General features: G+C 47.5%; 1 protein-coding gene across 1 annotated transcript in view; it reads right to left on the bottom strand.

The window, feature by feature from the left end:
- LOC147661212 (intelectin-1-like) overlaps positions 1–10,591 on the bottom strand; it is a 149,152-nt gene extending 138,561 nt beyond the window's left edge. The window contains exons 1-3 of the mRNA XM_086951236.1: positions 10,473–10,591; positions 3,760–3,830; positions 1,679–1,849 (exon numbers count right to left, since the gene is read on the bottom strand). Coding sequence (XP_086807362.1) covers positions 1,679–1,849; positions 3,760–3,817 — 229 coding nt within the window. The 5' untranslated portion in view covers positions 3,818–3,830; positions 10,473–10,591. The remainder of the gene's footprint in view (positions 1–1,678; positions 1,850–3,759; positions 3,831–10,472) is intronic.
- Positions 10,592–23,285: the final 12,694 nt, after the last annotated feature.

Below are 23,285 nucleotides of genomic sequence, written 5' to 3'. Positions count from 1 at the left end.
GTCCCCCACTGCTGCAGAACCAGCCCCCACCCTTCCAGCCTCCGAGGGAAACAACCAGATGCCCGGTACAGTCAATATGGCCCTGGCGCCACTCCAGTTCTGACCCCTTCAGAATTAACTGGCAGCTTATGATGAGGCCATCAGAATAGGTGCAGGCCTGGTACTCAAGTTGCACAATTCTAGACATCTGCACTGGACATTGCTTGCCAAAACATTTAAAACAAATGCCTTTCCCTTCTTTGCTTCCTTTAAATTACAGCCCTAGCAGATCAGAAGAAGTTTTCCTGCTCCTGCAAGTGAATTGTGTATGCAGTTGTGTAGAGTGTAATATGCTATGCTATTTACTACCTGAGTGTCGGTATGCAGCTCTGTAATGAGTAATATGAAATTTTCTACTATTCTTGTGTGTGATCCACCAGAGCCGAAACCTTGAGTGGGTCACTATACTCCTCTTTCCTAAACAATAGTGATACATATCACATTGCTTTTTATGCATCTGCATTTGCTTTATGCCATAAGCAATTTTCATGGGATCTGTTTCTGGAAAAAATAGGTATTCAACAAAAACCAGGGTGCAGGGGATTACATTTATGCAACATGCAGAGTCATCCTGGCTATTTGAAGAGTTGTTTCCCAGTGTAAATTAATGGTTGCAGGCAATCTGTGAGTCAATAATCCGTGTTTTTCTAATGCCACTTTTGCTGTACTGTGAAATAAACTTGAAGTTGACCTTTGAACTCTAGGTTTATAAGTGTGAGTGTACATTTATCAGGAAAGTTGCTCTGCATAACATGTGTTATTAGGCCACATTTATTTTCATTTCCATGGCATAACATATAAATATTAGGGCAGTGTTGTAGTATTGTCAGGAAGCATCCACACAGGGTCTATGATTGACATGCAGAGTTCTTAAAGTTTTCTTGGCCCACGTGTGAGTAGCTCATCAAGTGCTGGCTTATTAGCTGCATTCTGAGGTTTGTAGCCTAATGAATCCCAGAAAACAGTGGAAAATCTGGGCAGAATAACTTACTCACACATGCACCAGGCAGACCTGTGAGCTCGGGTGATGTAAAAGACATTCTAGTCTTGAAAAGAACATTGACCCTCATGTATGAGGTCCTACACTCACTTTTGTGCTGCCAGAATGTCACTTATTTGAATTTCCAGTGGCGCAATGTGCCACTAGCATAGTTATAAGGCCATGTAAAGCCACATTACACAGTTTTTCATGACCTTATAATGTGTGCCCCTTTCATGCTGAAAACTGAGTGAAAGAGGCATTCCATGGGTTTTACTAGGGGCGTACCCAGCAACATCCATGACTTTTTGACACTGCCCCAGATTTACGAGAAATTATAAGTCTGAAGTAGCGCCCAAACTTATGCCTCCCCAAGGGAGGCGTAAGGGAAGTACAGTGAGGAGAATATCTTTATTTCTCCTCGTTTTTCCTCGTTCGATGTGTGCTTCATTCTGCAGCACACATAGAAAGAGGAAAATGCCTCTTGTGATTGTATTTGTGCAGGAAGGTTTCCGCATTCCTCCCCTTTTCTTTCGCCGTAGAGGGCAGCGCAGTAGCAATGCCTGCAACGTAAAAAACCCATAAATGAGGCCGAATGTGTGTTTGAAAGGAGTACCGGAAACCCTCCTTCTAAGGTGATGGGCACTTCTTCCTACTTACCCTGGGATGTCTTATCGTGAGACTTGATCTCCTGGCAGCTGCGCATAAGCTTCATTGCCTGCATGGGATGGTAGCCGTCATACTTCTGCTCGCACTCATCTGCGTTCCACTTGGCCACCAGGTCCAGGATGGCCAGCTTCTTACAAGGAAGATCATTGGCATCACATTCATCTGAAAGAAACAGATAGTGTTCAGAAAACTCACCACTTCTTGAGACCATCTCCAAGGAAAGTTTAACCTAACGTGTGACAAAAGCAGATGATGGTATTTGACCAGAATATTACAGTTAAAATATTGTGATATAAAAGCAGATGTGCCTAATATATTGAGTTTCAAAATATTGTGAAGATAAGTCTATATGAATAAGTATACGTTTAGTATCCAAAACTCCATATAGAGGTATCCAGACAATGTAGTTATCATCTAGTACTTGAATATGGAAGTAGAAAAAGTGGAACTATGTTTACCTGCATTTACGTACTTTCACAATACTTTGGCTGTCAATAGTTAGGCCACAATCATTTTCATTATAATATTTCTGTCCTCAAAATTCTGACATAAAAACAGTTTGTATACAGCCATTATTCAATATTAGGAATTAAAGAATCTTCAATCAGAGCAACAAGTGACTGGCAACTAAAAGTATTATCCAAATGGACTTCTGGCGCCATCCTACTAGCAATGTGGGATAGTGCCCCCTACATAAATATGTCTGGTTCAACTAATGCTTGCTTGACTGTATACGTCAATGTTATTCTACAGTAATATTGATTCTGCTACACCGTCTTCCACTAAATCACAAAGTAACTACATTGTTACTATTCTTAGCTCCACCTATACCTACTTTGGGAGGTAAACATAAGCAGTAGCTGCTCGCACAGGTAAGAATGGTGAGGCGGTAGGTCGGTGGGGCGGGGTGAGGTGGTGTAAGTCGACTGACTACAGGATAAGTAATTATAAATAAATAAATAACACTTACTTTGCACTCGCGGCATCGCCGACGCCGCAGTGCCGCGAGCGCAAAGTGTAGTCTCATCTATTTATTTATTTAATATTACTTATCTCGTTGTCTGTCGACTTCTACCACACCCCACTCCACCAAGGCTCTTACCTGTGCAAGCCTCTACGGAGCATGAGTGAGGTAAAGAAAGTTTATTATATACTTACCTTGCAACAGGATTGTAAATTGATGTGATGGATGCAACATCACCGACATACGCAGCCGCGGCCGGTAGTGGGAGTACCAGCCGGGCGGTGACGTGGGGTGGGGGAGGGGTAGGGTTGGGAGTAGTAATGTATTGATTACGGACTTTAACAGGTAATTAAACATATAAATACATAAAACGAATTTCGTTGCGCGCACTGCATCGCATTTGGTGATGCAGTGCATGCAACGAAATTCATTTTATGTATTTATATGTTTACTTACCTGTTAAAGTTCGTAATCCATACATTACTATCCCCCAACCTGCCCCTCCCCCTCCCCACGTCACCGCCCGGCCGGTACTCCCACTACCGGCCGCGGCTGGACATACGATTTGTTGCATATGATATAGTGACGCACTCACCCAACAAATGCAATATCCTCAGCTTTCATAATGCAAAGTAGTGAAACTGATGCATGTGCATGAAGGGACTATTAGTTAGAGGGCACTGGATTTCCACACTTATTACCTCAAGTTTCATTCCTGTTTATCACACAGAGATTTTGCTTCCTAAAAATGATAACCCTGAAAGGGCCAATAACTTTCATCACCAGCACAACCAGGGTTACTGGAGCACTTGGAATGAGGCCCTCAGTAGTGGACTGTAGATAGCTCACATGATTGGGTGCAGCATAAAAAAGGAACTGAAGCTTTCATAGTGATCACAATGGCTCAGAGAGTCAACAATGTTGAAAGAACCGCGCCATCTCTCCGGGGTCACCCCTCATATGGAACCACTGATATACAGCTCTGAAGGTCTCAAGTTGAGTCCACCCTTACCAGCCCTCTCGTGGAAGGTGGCCTCAGGACATCAACCCTTTCCCTGCCCCCAAACCCCACACACAAAACCCATGTGCCCTGTTTGAAAACTCCTACCAGCGGCTGAGCTCCAGGACACGGAGACCAGGACAAGAACCAGGCAGAGGATCTTCATTTTACAGCTCGCCCTGAGGGGGTGAGGGAGAAAAAGGAATATTGTTGAGGAAGCACAGATGGACATTGGAATTACAGGAATTTTCAATTGTGCATGAAGAGAAAGACCGTATTCGCCAAAAACACGTAAATGTATAGATGGGGATTTAAATGTCTGCCTGCATGCACTTCCACAGGTGTTTATCCGGTTATACACATTTGGAGAAGTATGCCTAGAAAGATGCACCAGGCACAGGCCTGCAGGTGTCCTGGTATTCCCATGTGGCATATCTTGAGTGGTCCTCTTAGGTCTCTCTCACTGGCCACCATTCTGGTACCAAGTATTTTTAATCAGGTAAATAAGCTTAATTGATTACTATGTTCAGTGCTGACTTTGTAAAAGACTAACCGTAAATTCAAGGTCTCAATGATTTTCTTAGAAGCCCCTCATCAGTGTTCGTGGATGCCCGGATTGGTGAATACCAGGGCTGTGCCGTCTTGGTTCCACCCCATTCCTCTATCTTCCACCCCCCCTACACTTCTCGTCTTTATCTCACTCTTGCAGTTCTTTCATACCTGTTTTCTCCATTTCTAACAGCTTTCCTATCTTTTTCTGATTCTCTAATTTTTCTGTCTTTTTTTCCCTGTTGCTCCGGATCAAAATCTGATGATGACAAATGACACAATTTAAGGATGGATTATAACTTTAATTTTTTGTTACCCGGAACACTGAGACACGCTTCAATACCCAGGAACACTAAGACGCACTTCAATAACCCATACCACTGAGGCATGCTACAGTAACCCGGAACAATTAGACATACTTCAAAAGCACTGGAACACTGTGACACACTTCAATAACCCGGACCACTGAGATGCGCTTCAATAACCCGGACCACTGAGATGCGCTTCAGTAACCCGGACCACTGAGACGTGCTTCAATAACCCACACCACTGAGACGTGCTTCAATAACCCGCACCACTGAGACATGCTTCAAAAACCTGGACCACTGAGATGCGCTGCAATAACCTGGACCACTGAGACGTGCTTCAATAACCTGGACCACTGAGACGCGCTTCAATAATCCGGACCACTGAGACAGCTTTAATAACCTGGACCACTGAGACATGCTTAAAAAACCTGGACCGCTGAGACGCGCTTCAATAACCCGGACCACTGAGACGTGCTTCAATAACGCGGACCACTGAGACGCACTTCAATAACCTGGACCACTGAGACATGCTTGGAAAACCTGGACCACTGAGACGTGCTTCAATAACCTGGACCACTAAGACGCGCTTCAATAACCCGTACCACTTAGACGTGCTTCAATAACCCGGACCACTGAGATGTGCTTCAATAACCATGAACACTGAGACATGTCACATGTTTCAATAACCTGGGCCACTGAGATGTGCTTCAATAACCTGGACCACTGAGATGCGCTTCAATAACCCGGACCACTGAGACGTGCTTCAATAACCTGGACCACTGAGATGCGCTTCAATAACCCGGACCACTGAGATGCGCTTCAATAACCCGGACCACTGAGATGTGCTTCAATAACCATGAACACTGAGACATGTCACATGTTTCAATAACCTGGGCCACTGAGATGTGCTTCAAAAACCTGGACCACTGAGATGCGCTTCAATAACCTGGACCACTGAGACGTGCTTCAATAACCTGGACCACTGAGACGCGCTTCAATAATCCGGACCACTGAGACGGCTTTAATAACCTGGACCACTGAGACATGCTTAAAACACCTGGACCACTGAGACGCGCTTCAATAACCCGGACCACTGAGACGTGCTTCAATAACGCGGACCACTGAGACGCGCTTCAATAACCTGGACCACTGAGACATGCTTGGAAAACCTGGACCACTGAGACGTGCTTCAATAACCTGGACCACTAAGACGCGCTTCAATAACCCGGACCACTTAGACGTGCTTCAATAACCCGGACCACTGAGATGTGCTTCAATAACCATGAACACTGAGACATGTCACATGTTTCAATAACCTGGGCCACTGAGATGTGCTTCAATAACCTGGACCACTAAGACGTGCTTCAATAACCTGGACCACTGAGATGCGCTTCAATAACCCGGACCACTAAGACATGCTTCAATAACCTGGACCACTGAGATGCGCTTCAATAACCCGGACCACTGAGACGTGCTTCAATAACCTGGACCACTGAGATGCGCTTCAATAACCCGGACCACTGAGACGTGCTTCAATAACCTGGACCACTGAGATGCGCTTCAATAACCCGGACCACTGAGACGTGCTTCAATAACCTGGACCACTGAGACGTGCTTCAATAACCTGGACCACTGAGATGCGCTTCAATAACCCGGACCACTGAGACGTGCTTCAATAACCTGGACCACTGAGATGCGCTTCAATAACCCGGACCACTGAGACGTGCTTCAATAACCTGGACCACTGAGATGCGCTTCAATAGCCCGGACCACTGAGACGTGCTTCAATAACCTGGACCACTGAGACGTGCTTCAATAACCTGGACCACTGAGATGCGCTTCAATAACCCGGACCAATGGAATGTGCTTCAATAACCCGGACCACTGAGACGCACTTCAATAACCCTGAACACTGAGATGCGCTTCAATAACCCGGACCACTGAGATGCGCCTCAATAACCCGGAACACTGAGACACGCTTCAATACCCAGGAACACTTAGACGCACTTCAATAACCCGGACCACTGAGGCATGCTACAGTAACCCGGAACAATTAGACATACTTTAAAAGCACCGGAACACTGTGACACAATTCAATAACCCGGACCACTGAGATGCGCTTCAATAACCCGGACCACTGAGATGCGCTTCAATAACCCGGACCACTGAGATGTGCTTCAGTAACCCGGACCACTGAGACATGCTTCAATAACCTGCACCACTGAGACGTGCTTCAATAACCCGCACCACTGAGACATGCTTCAAAAACCTGGACCACTGAGACGTGCTTCAATAACCTGGACCACTGAGACGCGCTTCAATAATCCGGACCACTGAGACGGCTTTAATAACCTGGACCACTGAGACATGCTTAAAAAGCCTGGACCACTGAGACGCGCTTCAATAACCCGGACCACTGAGACGTGCTTCAATAACGCGGACCACTGAGACGCGCTTCAATAACCTGGACCACTGAGACATGCTTCAAAACCCTGGACCACTGAGACGTGCTTCAATAACCTGGACCACTAAGACGCGCTTCAATAACCCGGACCACTTAGACGTGCTTCAATAACCCGGACCACTGAGATGCGCTTCAATAACCATGAACACTGAGACATGTCACATGTTTCAATAACCTGGGCCACTGAGATGTGCTTCAATAACCTGGACCACTGAGATGCGCTTCAATAACCAGGACCACTGAGACGTGCTTCAATAACCTGGACCACTGAGATGCGCTTCAATAACCCGGACGACTAAGACGTGCTTCAATAACCTGGACCACTGAGATGCGCTTCAATAACCCGGACCACTGGGACGTGCTTCAATAACCTGGACCACTGAGATGCGCTTCAATAACCCGGACCACTGAGACGTGCTTCAATAACCTGGACCACTGAGATGCGCTTCAATAACCCGGACCACTGAGACGTGCTTCAATAACCTGGACCACTGAGACGTGCTTCAATAACCTGGACCACTGAGATGCGCTTCAATAACCCGGACCAATGGAATGTGCTTCAATAACTCGGACCACTGAGACGCACTTCAATAACCCTGAACACTGAGATGCGCTTCAATAACCCGGACCACTGAGATGCGCTTCAATAACCCGGACCACTGAGATGCGCTTCAAAAACCTGGACAACTGAGATGAGTGGTCCGGGTTATTACCCGGACCACTGAGATGCACTTCAATAACCCTGAATACTGAGACATATCACATCTTTCAATACTCTGGGCCACTGAGACGCACTTCAGTACCCTGGACCACTGAGATGCGCTTCAATAACCCGGACCACTGAGATGCGCTTCAAAAACCTGGACAACTGAGATGAAGTGTCCGGGTTATTACCCGGACCACTGAGATGCACTTCAATAACCCTGAATACTGAGACATATCACATCTTTCAATACCCTGGGCCACTGAGACGCACTTCAGTACCCTGGACCACTGAGACGTGCTTCAATAACCTGGACCACTTAGATGCGCTTCAATAATCCAGGCCACTGAGATGCGCTTCAATACCCGGACCACTGAGACGCACTACAATAACCCTGAACACTGAGATGCGCTTCAATAACCCGGACCACTGAGATGCGCTTCAATAACCTGAACCACTGAGATGCGCTTTAATAACCCGGTCCACTGAGACGCACTTCAATAACCCTGAACACTGAGACATGTCACATGTTTCAATAACCTGGGCCACTGAGACGCACTTCAATAACCTGCACCACTGAGGCGTGCTTCAAGAACTGGGAACACTGAGGCATACTTCAGTGACCTGGGAACACTAAGACATATCACATATTTCAGTAACCTGGGCCACTGAGACGCACTTCAATTACCTGGACCACTGAGACGCACTTCAATAACCTGGACCACTGAGACGCACTTCAATAACCCTGAACACTGAGATGCGCTTCAATAACCCGGACCACTGAGATGCGCTTCAATAACCTGGACCACTGAGATGCCCTTCAATAACCTGGGCCACTGAGACGCACTTCAATAACCCGGACCACTGAGATGCGCTTCAATAACCTGGACCACTGAGATGCGCTTCAATAACCTGGGCCACTGAGACGCACTTCAATAACCCGGACCACTGAGATGCACTTCAATAACCTGGACCACTGAGATGCGCTTCAATAACCCGGACCACTAAGACATGTCACATGTTTCAATAACCTGGGCCACTGAGACGCACTTCAATAACCTGGACCACTGAGACGTGTTTTAATAACCTGGACCACTGAGATGCGCTTCAATAACCCGGACCACTGAGATGCGCTTCAATAACCCAGACCACTGAGACACACTTCAATAACCCTGAACACTGAGATGCGCTTCAATAACCCGGACCACTGAGATGCGCTTCAATAACCCTGAACACTGAGATGCGCTTCAATAACCCGGACTACTGAGATGTGCTTCAATAACCCGGACCACTGAGACGCACTTCAATAACCCTGAACACTGAGATGCGCTTCAAAAACCCGGACCACTGAGATGCGCTTCAATAACCCGGACCACTGAGATGCGCTTCAATACCCCGGACCACTGAGACGCACTTCAATAACCCGGACCAATGAGATGAACTTCAATACCCTGGGCCACTGAGTCGCGCTTCAATAACCTGGGCCACTGAGACATACTTCAAAAACCTGGACCACTGAGACGCGCTTCAATAACCTGGACCAATGAGATGCGCTTCAATAACCGGGACCACTGAGATGCGCTTCAATAACCCGGACCACTGAGACGCACTTCAATAACCCTGAACACTGAGACATGTCACATGTTTCATTACCCTGGGCCACAAAGACACACTTCAATAACCTGGACCACTGAGATGCGTTTCAATAACCCGGACCACTGAGACGCGCTTCAATAACCCGGACCACTGAGACGCACTTCAATAACCCGGACCACTGAGATGCGCTTCAATAACCCGGCCCACTGAGACGCACTTCAATAACCTGGACCACTGAGATGCGCTTCAATAACCCGGACCACTGAGACGCACTTCAATAACCCCGACCACTGAGACGCACTTCAATAACCTGGACCACTGAGACGCACTTCGATAACCCGGACCACTGAGACACACTTCAATAACCTGGACCACTGAGACGCATTTAGATAACCTTGACCACTGAGACACACTTCAATAACCCGGACCACTGAGACACACTTCAATAACCTGGACCACTGAGACATGCCACATGTTTCAATCACCTCGGCTACTGAGACGTGCTTTAATAACCTGAATCTCTGAGGCCGGCTTCAATAACAAGGCACCATTTGAAGGTTTGCTTATTGTAGGTGTTTGAATGTTTAACAATTGATTACATTTTCAGAACGTGCTCATAAAACTGAAACCAGCGCGTTACCCTAACCATTCAAAAAAGCAGGGTGTTGCAAGACTGACACGGGGCCTAATTCTGGAGGGTAAAATGGCGCCCCTGCATCAAAAGTCTGTAATAAAAAAAAAATGCCATAAACGGGGTTCAGAAGGCCTCTCGTACCGCTAGGCCCGGGTGTCACTGAACCTGCTGCACTACTGGTATTAGTTCCTCTTTCTACCCGACTTTCCCTATCTCATCCCCATCTCTGTGCCGTTTCATCTCCGTTCACATCTCTTCATTTCAGCATCGTTTTCTTATCTTTTCTCTCAATCACTTTCCTATACCTATTTCTCTCTTTTCTCCATTTTCTCAAATTTATCAATTTAATCTCTTCTTCTTTTTCCTTTTTCTCAACTCCCAATCCATCCAACCCGCCTCTCCCCGGGCCAGGGACTGTGTTTAAAGCATTCAGAGCAGATGCCCTGTAATGTGCAGCCTGTACCGGGCAGACTGCCCCCCTCCCCTCACTTCTGGACCCCGGTGCCACTGCACCAGCTGCACCACTGATAACTACGTCCCTGCAAAAAAAATATATCCTCCAATTACCTGCTTCTCCTCTCACGAGGAACGTTGCTCTAGCCTGAGACAACCTCTGACTCGGCAGCTTGTCTCGGAAGCCGCCAAAGAGACTGCAGGGCTGCAGACCAGAGCTCTCCCTTTTATACGATTCCTCTTATCAGCGGCCCCTTAGATAAAGATTATGGGCTGTAACACAAATAGGGAAAACCTCAGGGCAAACATGTGACATGACGGGAAATTAACCACCCTCGTTTTCCTGCAATTGTAGAACGCATGCAAGGGCGGGGTTGAGAGTGCAAACATCTGAATGTATGCAAACGGGATTAGTCGTCGTGCTGGCACATTCTGGTTCGTTCTAGTTGGGGCTGGGCCAAGCTTAAAAAATGTCTACCATGCTTCCGTAGTTTATATTTTGAAGGTTTTGTACAGCGCGAACAAGACACTTACGGGTATCAGAGCGCTTTACAGGCATATGTAGGAAACAAACAGTTCAGTGAACGTGCACAATAGTAATACAAGTTATATATAGAGTTCATGTGAGTTTAGATAAGAGAATAGCTTTCACTTCTTTTTTGAAGGAGACAAAGGATGGATTAGAGTCTGGTTTCTATGGGCAGTGCATTCCAAATCCTGGACGCCATGACCGAGAAGGCACGGTTATAAGTTTTCTTCTTGGCAAATCGTTGTGGTTTCAGTAGAAGATTATTGGAGGTTCTGGAGGATCTGTTGCCACAAGAAAGTACCAGTTTCAGTGCCAGATAGCTTGGAGTGTTGCTGTGTATGGCCTTCTATGTCAGACATGCAAATTTTAGATGAATCCTCTCTTCGAAAGGTAGCCAATTGAGGGCTTTGAGGTCAGGGGAGATGTGACAGTTTCTTTTTGTGCCTGTGATGAGTCTCGCTGCTGTGTTGATTGAAGCTCTAAGGGAGGCAGTCTATGATCTGGGGAGGCCACAAAGAGAGACGCTCGCATATTCCACTATTGAGATTACTAATGCTTGAACTGCCTGTTTGAAGTCATTTGCGGGTAGGAAGGGGTTGAGTCTTCTCAAGGTGTTCATCTGAGAGTTCGCTCCTCTTGTTACGGTGCTGATGTGTTTCTGCATGTTTAGATTTTTAGCAAGAGTAACTCCCAATGATTTTGCTGTGTCAATGAGGAGTGGTTGGCAGTTGAGTGCTGTTACATGTTTCAGCCAGTCTTGAATGATGGTCGATTGGTTAGGGGGAGCGATTAGGAGGAATTCAGTTTTGAGAGTGTTTAGTTTCAGATGGTTTCGGCTAGCCAGGTCTGTGTTTTCTGTAACGTTAGGTTGAGAGATTTGATGTCCTCTAATTTGTGGATTTTTAAATATATTTTTGTATTGTCTGCGTGCATGTGATAGTGGACATTAGCAGAGTTGAGAATTTCGGTGAGCGGTTCCATGAATAGGTTGAAAAGTGTATGAGAGAGGGATGATCCTCACGGGACTCATTTCTGAAATTATTGCTATACTTTCAAATTGTCTGTCGAAAATCTTGTTTGAAAATAAATAGGTGGGCCTGGTGAAAGGTCAGGGTGTGAACACCATTCGCAGTTATGCTACTATTTTTTCAGAAGTTGGGATTTTGCCTGTTTTACAGCATTTCCCAAAACGTAGAGTTCGGGTTTCTCATCCAAAAAAACTACTGGAGGACGTGTGGCCACTTCAGTGGAGACTGACATGATTTTGAATCGAAAACTCAAATGTTCATGAAAATTCTTGAGGGTGGGCATTTAACCTTTCAGGGAATCCATGTACAAGGCCTCAGGCTATCACTGCATTAAATAAACTTCTGTGCAATTACAGGTGAGCCTTAAACAAATCTTAACCAGTCCAATTCTGCCACACACCGAGTGCCAAGGCCCTGAGACCAGGTCCATTCTTCATTGATTCTGTAGATGTGTAAAGATGAGCAGTGACAACACTGGTGGGAGCATATATTTCCTGGACAACACCTAACCTAAATATAGTTTACAAAAATATAATCCCATTAAGTGTAGATTTTATACACAATATTTATGCCAGATGATATTCCGGCAACAAGATTTCAGTATCAAAGTACAATTTGGGAAATCTGTATCTAAGCAGGGAAAAGCCATTTACCAAAATTGCTACAGTCTCTCACAAGCCACAGGCCAATGATAAAAGTGGAAGGGTTGCTCTCCTACTCAATAAGTATTGTATTGCATTATAATTGCATTTACATAGCGCTTACTACCCCTGATGAGACATCGAAGCGCTTTTTTGGCGAGTAGCACGCTACTCCGCAACTGATAAAGGATTAGTGTTGAATTAGTATATTGATATATGAAAGTAACTTGAGTGGTGGATAGGTTAGTCAGTTAATTGGATTCAGAAGAATAGCAGAGGGATAGTCACTTATAACTGCACCCATCACAATACTAACCTTCTTCCCTCGAGTCGGCTCCTACTCTGACTTGTTCCATACCACCCACCAGTAAGCATTGGATCTGTTGATGACCATGGTGTTTTAATTCACAAATCCCTTCCTGTGTGCCACTCTGCATTTTGGAAGAGAACCCACATTCAATCCAACAATCCAACAATCAACAGACTCCTATTCACTCAATTTCTCTCTGGCCACTCTCTTAATTCCACTCATTCTCTTTAACACACATCTAGGCATCACCATCCGAACCTGAATCTCAACAACACTGCAGACGACTCCAACCATGACCCCCACTTCATCTGATTTTGATTTCTTAAAACACTTACTCATTCCCTGCTTATCAACAGCAAATCTCCCACTGACCATACATCACACTCATCAGCTTCCATCCCTCCTACCTCAAACCATTTAGAGAAGACCCTTATCACCATTTGCTGCATTGCCAAAATGCTCATCAATGATCTCTAAATCCAACTCATAAGACAGCTAAACCCATTTAGAAATGCTTATCTTTATATCAACACCACAAAACATTGAGAAGAAAAATAGAAAAGGGCAGGGCGAGCCTGAGAGAAATTCAACTTCTTTAAAATGGGAAACATAAAATGCCTTTCGGGGTTTCATAAAACCTACACATAAACATAAAATGCAGCAAATCCTGTGGAGACTGGCCGTTGCAGCCACAGGATGCAAATTCTTGTCCTCTACTGCATCCCTTAGACCTTGCTAATAGGAGGTGAAAAAAATTCATCTGAAACCTTGTTAATAAAAACCTCTCTTGTATAGATAAGGACCCTAACAAGTAGGGCTCCGTTAGCAGGGCTGTTTTAAGCATTAAAAACAACTTTCTAACACTTGGGGGGTCATTATGATGTCGGGCGGATTTCCTCCGCCAGGCTGGCGGTGGCTACCGCCAGCCTGGAGGAGGAAAACCACCCGACATCATCAGCCCAATTCCCCCCCGCCAGATTTGGATGGCGGGAGGGATCGCGGCGGTGTGAAACTCCGCCCGCCTGTTTTCCGCCCCGGTCGCCTAGCGGCCGGGGCGGAAAACGTGTAACATGGTGGCGGTGTCTTTGAGACACCGCCCGCCATATTACAATGGGCTTTGCACAATGCATTTGCCGCCACGGAAAGGCATGCAGAGACTCCCTGCGGCGGCTCATTGCGGGCCCGCTGTGAGTCCGTAGCTTGGGGGGTGCACATGGGGGGTACCCCCCCCCCGCATTTCAAGGTGCAACATGGCAGGCACTGCGCGGTGCTTGTCATGTTGCACTTTGAAATGCAAAAGGTGCATTTTTACCATTGCGGCGAGTGGAGATTTCAGCTACGCCCGCCGCTATGGTAAATATACAGAATGCGCCCGCCTGTGTGGCGGGCGCATCCTAATCCTCAATTCGGGACCCCCGCCATTTAGGCGGGCGGTCCCGTTTACCACTAGGGTGCCATCCTAATGTGCCCCCTGGTTTCTGCACCTCCTGTTCATCCCTTTCCATTTTCTTGAGGGTTACAAAAGCTAAACTAATTGATTGCACATTTTTTAACAATACTTTTGGGTTTAAAAAATAAATCAGTTCGCCCTAACCCTTCCAAACTACTTCTAATGTATCTTAACCAGGGAATTTGCATTGCCTTATCAAGAGACATGCACTCCCGTAAAATCAAATGGTTTAAAGTTAACTCCTCGTTCATCCAGCACTTCATCCAAAACACAAGAGGGTGTAGAGCCAGAGTGTTGCTTAAAAAGGGGACTCCCAGCTCCTCATGGGCCACTAAATTTGATAAACCGCACGGAACACACAACAACCACTTCAGGAATTGATTCTCAGTCACCTGAAGGGGAATCACAGCAATATGTCCCCAAATTTCGCATCCATAGCTAGCTACAGCCACGCTTTTGGAATGATAAACTTTTAACATGGCACCAATAGGTTTCCTCCCTACTTTGGAAGCAAAGTTAAAAATTGCTGCGTTTACCCAAGACAGGTCCCCCTTTTCTTCGCAATAAGTGGCCCCCAATTTAGCTGGTCATCCAACAATACCCCAAGATAAGAAAATACATTTGTACGAGGGATATTTGCAGGGCCAATGCTAAATTGATAACTCTTTTTAGGTCGCTGCCCCACTTGCATTATATAAGATTTAGTGTTATTTACTGCCATATTACAATCCGTCATAAATTTGGAGAATGCATTTAGTAGAGATTGCAATCCTAATGAGGTCCTGGATAAAAGAACGGCATCGTCAGCATAAAGTAAAACTGGGATGCTCCGCCTCCCTACATATGGAAAGTCTACTCCCGTGGCTCTAAGTACACTATCCAAATCATTGATATAAAAATTAAATAAAAAAGGGGCCAAAATACACCCTTGATGAACTCCCCTCTTAACCCCTTCCGTGCTCATGACAAACTCAGCTCGTCATGAGGCACAGTGCTCCTGTGCTCATGACGAGCTGAGCTCGTCATGACCACATCCATTTCCATTATGACCCAGCACAGAAGAAGAATAACTTAAGCAAAGATGGTGTTAATCTCTAGGTCCCTGTTAACCCTAAAATCCTTAGAGAACCTAACATTGGCCATTGTGGACCTATGCAGGTCCTCTAAGAAGTTAACAACACTGTTGTCCACCCCCTATGCCCTCATGGACTGCCACAGTTTGACCCTGTTGACACAATCAAAAGCTGAGGACAAGTCCATGAAGGCAAGGTAAACAGTGCCGGGGTGGGCAACTGTGTATTTACTCATTAACATAGAAAGGTTGAGGCACTGGGCAACCGTTGAACTCCCCGGTCGCAATCCAAACTGGATATCCGACAGAACTTTATGCTCCTCCGCCCAAGGAGTTAGTCTCTCCAGGAGAACACAACTTATAACCTTGACCATGGTGTCAAGAAGGGAGCTAGGCCTCTAGCAGTGAGTGCTATTCCTATCACCCTTTTTGAAGACAGGAACTATAGTAGAAGTGGCCCAGGACCAGGGACAACTGTTCCTAGCGGCTGCGTTAAACACAGCCACAAGCACCGGTGCCCAGAAGAAAGGGTCAGACTTGTACAAATCCGGGGGGATGCCATCTGGCCCAGGTGCTTTTTTGGTACAGAGCCCTGCGATGCCCATCTCCACCTCACCTTGATCAAAAATGATTACCCGGGCATTTGAATCCCGAGTTTCTTTACAGGGACAGGGGTGGTCCATTGGGTTCGCAAACACTGATTTAAAATGCAACACCCATTCCTCCTCTATTATGTTTGCATCTAGTCCACCCCCCATTTGCTGATCAAAAAGAGGGCTGTTAACAATACTCCAGAACCTGGAGCTATTACTGAGGGTACTAGAATCTATCAACTCTCTCCAAGCCTCCTCTTTAAGAATACCCTTCCGTCTAGCCAGGGATAATTTATATTCTTTCCGGTAAGTACACACCTGGGTTTGGTTTCTAGGTTTAGCAGCCAGAGCTTTCCTTAGGTTTTTTGCAGCCCGAGAAAAGGACAAGTCAAACCATCTGGCCTTGGGACTGGCTGTCCTGCCTGGAGGGATACTTAAAAGTCCCCGACTTTGTGGGCCAGAGATTCATAGGCACCAATAACCTCACCTGGGGAGGAACCAACCGCAGTACACTGAGCTAGCTCATGGGCACAGGATTCTCTAACTGCCCAATAGAATTTGTCTGGGGAAATCTGGGTCCATTTCAGATGACTTCTTCCATCCAAAGGTCTAAGGGTACCCCTCAATACTATATCTCTACTCCGTGCTGACCATAAACCCCTCATAGAGACGCAAAGGGGGTTATGATCAGTATATACACTCTCCACAATTTTGAAAGTACAAAATGCTGATTGTAAAGAAGAAGAAGTTAGAATAAAATCAATGAAAGACACTCTACCTCTCCCTTTAAAAGTGGGGACCGGAAAAGTGGTGTGCGGGGCAGTTAGGGACATCAGGGTTGTTATGTCAAATTCATTTAACAGAATATTCAAAAGTTCTCCCTGAACAAGATGTTCGAAGTGAAACCCCTTCATGCGCGGGCACCCCATTTTCAGAAGGACAAGATACCATGGGGTTGCCACAAGGATGGATATTAAAATCACTAAATACCATGAGGTTAGATAAAATAGAGTCAAAAGACCATTCTAGGGTCTCCCTTTTATACCATTAGTGCCAATATATCCGGGCAAGAAGATGTAACAACCCGAATATGATAGTCAATGGCCAGGGAGATACCCACTGATTACTTATAGCGCTCCCGTCCCCGTAAGCGCTGTGTCTGCCTCATCTTTGCTGTGAGCAGACGCTCCCCTGGCTCCCTGCTGCTCGAACTGCTTTGTGGTATCGTTATTCTGCGCTCACACATTCACAACGCGATCATTGCACAGATCTGCGCTTGAGATCTGGCTCCTTACTTTCAGCGCGTTATTTTGCATTGTGACGATTTGCTTTTAATGTGCCTCATTTTGTCTGCAGAGATAAACTGAAATTGTTGCGCTTTTATTCTGAGTGTACCTTCATTGCTCTCTTGTGTGGCGCTATATTGGTAGGGCTTGGCGCTTTGCTGCTCGTGCTTTTCCACACGCCGCCATTTGGTTGTTGTTGTTTTCCCCTGCAAGGCCGTCCTCCAGAGCCCGCCCCGCCTCCCAGCTGAGCCCCCCTCGCCCCTCCCCCTCCACCTATTTATGCCAGATGCACCCACGCGCAGCGACCGCGCCCAATCTGCGCCGAAGGTGCGCCAAAGGTAAGCCCGTCTACGCCCGTCCGCGCCTGGACCGCGCCCAGCGCCAGAGCCCCTGGTCCCCGTCATGCCCACCCCTCCCGCATTACTTACGATGCCACCACCCTCCAAGCCCTAAACCCTGGCCGCCCCCCCAACTGCGTCCAAGCCGCTCCTGGACACACCCATGGACCCTTCTCCTGCTACTCCTGCAAGTTCGACGGCACCAAGAACAACTCCTCATCTACGAACACACAACAGATATCCGACCCCAACCACCTACAATGCATCCTGCTCAACACCTGCTCGGTCCACAGGCACGCCATTGACCTCTGGAATCTACTAGACACCATCTCTCCGGACGTCGCCTTCCTAACAGAAACATGGATGAACGCCTCATCAGCCCCAGACATCACCATTGCCATCCCGGAAGGCTATAAGATCATCCGCAAGGACCGTTCCGGCCACACAGGAGGAGGCATCGCTATCGTCCATAAGAACTCCATCCGCATCTCAACCAGCTCAGACATCAATCTCGCCAACACCGAACACTTCCAGATCCACATCGACCCCAAGACCACACTCAGAGGCACCCTACTTTACAGGCCACCAGGACCTCGCGCACAATTCAGTGAAGACATCACGTACTTCATCACTCCACACGCGCTCCCCTCCAAGGATTACATCCTTCTGGGAGACCTCAACTTTCACCTTGAAAATAACAACGACCGCAACACCACCACCCTTTTAGACAACCTCGCCAACCTCGGACTTAAACAACTTGTCACTACCCCCACCCACATAGCAGGTCACACACTCGACCCTATCTTCACCTCCAGCAAACATGTCTCCTTCAGCCACTCCACAGCTCTCCTTTGGACTGACCACAGCTGCGTTCACTTTACCTACAACAAGCCCACATCCAACAACCACCCCCAACCCACTCTGCAAAGGAACTGGAACAAAATCACCACCGACCAGATCGCCTCATCGCTTCTTCTTAACCCCCCAGCCCACTCTTCAATCCCCGACCAGGCAGCCACCAACCTTACCCAATGGTTATCCAACAGCGCCGACATCCTAGCACCACTGAAAAAACGACAAATCAAACTAGGCAGCAAGAAGGCCTCCTGGTTCAACGATGATCTTAAGAAATCCAAGAAACTCTGTCGCTCCCTTGAGAAGGCCTGGAAAAAAGACCCAACCACTAGCACCAAGGACGCCTTCAAAAACGCCACCCGCATACACCACCGATTGATCCAGAATGCCAAGAAAACCGCCTTCAAGGACCGACTAGATAACAACGCCCACAACAGCAAGGAATTATTCAACATCGTCAAGGAATTCACCAACCCCTCAGCCAACTCCAACGACATCACCCCCTCTCAAGCCCTCTGCGACTCCCTAGCCTCATTCTTCCACAACAAAATTGTCGACATCCACAACAGCTTCGACAACCGACCCGATGACCAACCCACCCAACCCCCTGCAGGACCCCCACCCCCCCTGAACATCCTCAATGACTGGAAGCCAATCTCCACTGAGGACACCACCCATCTGATGAACTCCATCCACTCAGGATCCCCCACAGACCCATGCCCTCACCACATCTTTAACAAAGCAGACTCCATTATAGCACCGCACCTCCGAGACGTCATCAACTGCTCCCTCAACTCTGCAACCTTCCCGGAAAGCTGGAAACATGCCGAACTCAGCGCCCTCCTGAAGAAACCCACAGCTGACCCCACCAAACTCAAAAACTACCGCCCTATCTCACTCCTTCCATTCCCGGCCAAAGTCATCGAGAAAGCGGTCAACAACCAGCTCGCTACATTCCTCGAAACCAACAAATCCCTCGACTCCTCACAGTCCGGCTTCAGAGCCAAGCACAGCACTGAAACCGCCCTCATGGCAGCAACAGACGACATTCGAACTCTACTGGACAATGGAGACACAGTCGCCCTCATCCTCCTCGACCTCTCCGCAGCCTTCGACACGGTCTGTCATAGCACCCTTTTACAACGCCTCAGAAACATCGGAATCCAAGGAAGAGCACTGGAATGGATCACCTCGTTCCTCACCGGAAGAACCCAGAGAGTCCGCCTTCCACCATTCAAGTCAGAGGCCACTGAAGTCATCTGCGGCGTACCACAAGGATCTTCACTCAGCCCCACCCTCTTCAACGTATACATGAGCCCCCTCGCGGGCATCGCATGCCAACATAACCTCAACATCATCTCTTACGCTGATGACACTCAACTGATCCTCTCACTCACCAAAGACCCTAACATCGCCAAAACCAACCTGCATGAAGGAATGAAAGAAGTAGCCGAATGGATGAAGCACAGCCGTCTGAAACTGAACTCAGACAAAACAGAAGTCCTCATCCTAGGCACCTCCCCCTCCGCCTGGGATGACTCTTGGTGGCCAGAGGCCCTTGGAAAAGCACCCATCCCGACGGACCACGCACGGAACCTGGGCGTCATCCTGGATTCCTCACTCTCGATGAACAGACAAGTCAACGCCGTCTCTTCATCTTGCTTCAACATTCTTCGCATGCTCAAAAAAACATTTCGTTGGATCCCCACCGAAACTAGAAAAACAGTCACCCACGCTCTGGTCACGAGCCGTCTGGACTACGGAAACACCCTCTACGCCGGTACCACCGCAAAACTCCAGAAAAAACTCCAACGCATCCAGAACGCTTCAGCCAGGCTAATACTAGACATCCCGCGTAAAGATCACATCTCTGGACACCTGAAAAACCTCCACTGGCTCCCCGTCAATAAAAGGATTACTTTCCGGCTCCTAACCCACGCACACAAAGCGCTCTACGAAATCGGACCCGAATGCCTCAACACAAGACTGTCCTTCTACACCCCCACCCGCCAGCTATGATCCGCCAACCAAGCCCTTGCCACTGTACCTCGCATCAACAAAAACACCATGGGAGGTAGATCCTTCTCCTACCTGGCAGCTAAAACCTGGAACTCACTTCCCACTCACCTTCGCCTTACTCAGAACCACCTAGCATTCAGAAAGCAACTTAAAACGTGGATATTTGACAAGTAATTCCCCACCCCTCTCCAAGCGCCTTGAGACCCTTTGGGTATGTAGCGCGCTATATAAATTTATTGACTTGACTTGACATATGTGATTAAGCCACCCATGGCTCTTCCACTGGTCGCGGGAGTGGCTGGGACATAGAAGGCCTCATAACCCTCCAGGAATTGATCACAGTCTACCAACCATGTCTCTTGCAGGTTGATCACCTGGAATTGCTTCATAAATTGCAACCATAGTGGGTCCTGGAATTTGTTGGCCAATCCTGCAATATTCCAGTACAAAAATGTAATAGATGATACCCTTTGGCTCGCCTTGGCTACCTCAAATGAAGACTGCTTCTGAGCAACAAACTCAATGTTATCTGACCTAGTATTACCTAGTCAATCACACCCCTCCAACCCCGATAATGCAGAAAATCTATTGTTTATCTCCAGCAAAGGGCAGGTTGCATACAAGTCTGGTGTTACAGGTGGTAAATGCGCCCCAGGGGTAAGGTGCTGTACTGGAGTTGTTCTTAAAACTGATAGAGTTCACTTTTCGTTACCCTAATTGCCCTATGATGATGTGCGAGTTAGCATCATATGACTAACTAATGAAGTTCGTATATGCATCTATGCTGAATTACTATTCTTGCTCCTTGCTTATGCTCAAATGTATGTGTGACCATATCAGTTTCTTAGCTTAGCCTGTGTGCCACCATTTTGTGTAACCCTCTGTGCCTGCGGGCCCTGCTCGCTCATATGCCCCTCCCGCAGGAATACAGAAATGTACTAAGACAGCAGTTTTCGTTTCTCAGCTTACTGTGGCCGAAACTAACAAGTCTCCTTATCAGTAATGTTCTCATGCCCAGAGACGCCGAAGCCTAGCTCCATGGCCTTGAGTAGAGATAATAATGTATCCCTTGCAGGTGCAGATGCCTGCTGTATGAGAGCATTGTCCACTGGTCTGAGGCTCGGTGATTTTCCACAAGGGGCGTACCCCTCGTTACTGTATTTCATTATAATGTATTGCTGTGATGCAGAGAGTCAGTCCTCTCGTTCGCACTCCTAGGAGTGAGGTCGGACAGGGCCCTCTCATATGAGTGTTGTTTGGCCTAATAAAGACTTTTGTTTATTCTTCTCCACTGTCCGGCTGACTTCCTATATGGTGATTATAGGTGAGTGCGGTAAGTCACTCGGGTGGATTTGAGCCACGCTTATCAGATGGCGCCCGAATAGGGACCCCGCGATAAGGATCTTTCTCACCCGTAAGTGGGTAGCAGAAGACCGGGGACCCGCTGGTCGGCACGGTTGGCCCGGGTACCCATCTGATGCCGAGCTTGGTTCTCGCAGCGCTGCCCCACCCTGCTGATCGGGAGAGGTCCCGGTTCGGATCTTACGCCGGGGTCCAGAAGGCGGAACTTGAAGCTGACCGTGTTGGTCTTGGCAGCCGGAGGTGGAGAACGGTAGAGGTCGGTGCCGCCTACGGAAGGTGAGTGGTCCACCTGTGATTGTTGCAGGAACGGGAGTGTTCCGGGAGACTAGAGTGTCTCCAATGGTTTGAGGAGCCGGTGTGCTCCTGGGGCTAGTGTGCTCCGGGGAACTCAGAGTACGAGTTGGTGCTCTGACAGACTTAACGAGGTTGGGGATGCATTTAAAGGTAATTGTTTGTAGCGATCCGACCGAATGGTACTGTGGTGAAGGCGTGGCTCATTGTGGGCAGACTCCGGTACTTACCCTGAACTCCTAGTGTGGTGGTTCAGTGGAGGTGAGATCTGGGTTTCCCGCGGTAAAGTGCGCAGTGATCCATAGTGCCGCACGGGTGGCGGATCTGTTCCCCGTCCTCAGAACAGTTAGCGTACTGTTCGGTCTGCGGTAGAGTCCAGGTTCCCCAGGACTTGGTCGACGGGCCTTGTCCCATTTGGTAACACGTGTTTGGAGATATTGTATTTGTGTATGCGTGGGTTTTTCCGATGTATGTCTAGATGTGTGTGTGAACGAGCTTGAGTTTGTGATTCAAGGTAACGTAGTCTGTGGAGAAGTGCTACTTTTACATCGAAGTAAAGATGCCGTGTTTTAGCAAGTTACGATGTTTTGGATGCTGTTGTCGACCCTCAGATACTAGACTGGCCGAGAGCCAACCTGCATCCCCTGAAGGGACACCGAGTTTTGATATGTATGTCAAACATGGACTGGTCCCGATTTTGTTTGGTACTTTGTGGCATCGGTACACTGCTGATAATGTGGATTTACAATGGCCTTTGACGGGTTCTTTCGATGAAGCTAAGTTGGATTATTTGCAAGACAAACTGTTTGCTAGGCGTAGCCGTCAGAGTATGTTTGATTCTTTGCGAGTGTGGCAGAAAGAGGCCAGGAAGCGCAAGCTGAGAGATGAGAAAGAGGCTTATAAAAAGTCCACCCAGACTATGGCGCAGAAGGCGAGAGAGCAGGTGGGAAATGAGAATGCGCTACGTATGGAGCGCGCAGATAGGCTTTGTAGGTTGAAAGAAAATAAAAGTTATGTAGTGCGAGAGGACGACCCAGATGAGATGGAGGACATTTTGAATACCCGACCCCCTCCCCCTTATGCCCCACAGCCCTTGTACCCCTCCTTGCCACTTTCGGCCCCTAGTAGTGACGTTCCGGGTCCTTCAGCAAGT

The sequence above is a fragment of the Lissotriton vulgaris genome, unplaced genomic scaffold, assembly GCF_964263255.1.
Source record: "Lissotriton vulgaris unplaced genomic scaffold, aLisVul1.2 SCAFFOLD_2321, whole genome shotgun sequence".
Classification (NCBI taxonomy): domain Eukaryota; kingdom Metazoa; phylum Chordata; class Amphibia; order Caudata; family Salamandridae; genus Lissotriton; species Lissotriton vulgaris.
Note: the sequence above shows the minus strand (reverse complement) of the source record. Positions and strands in the feature narration are given on the sequence as shown.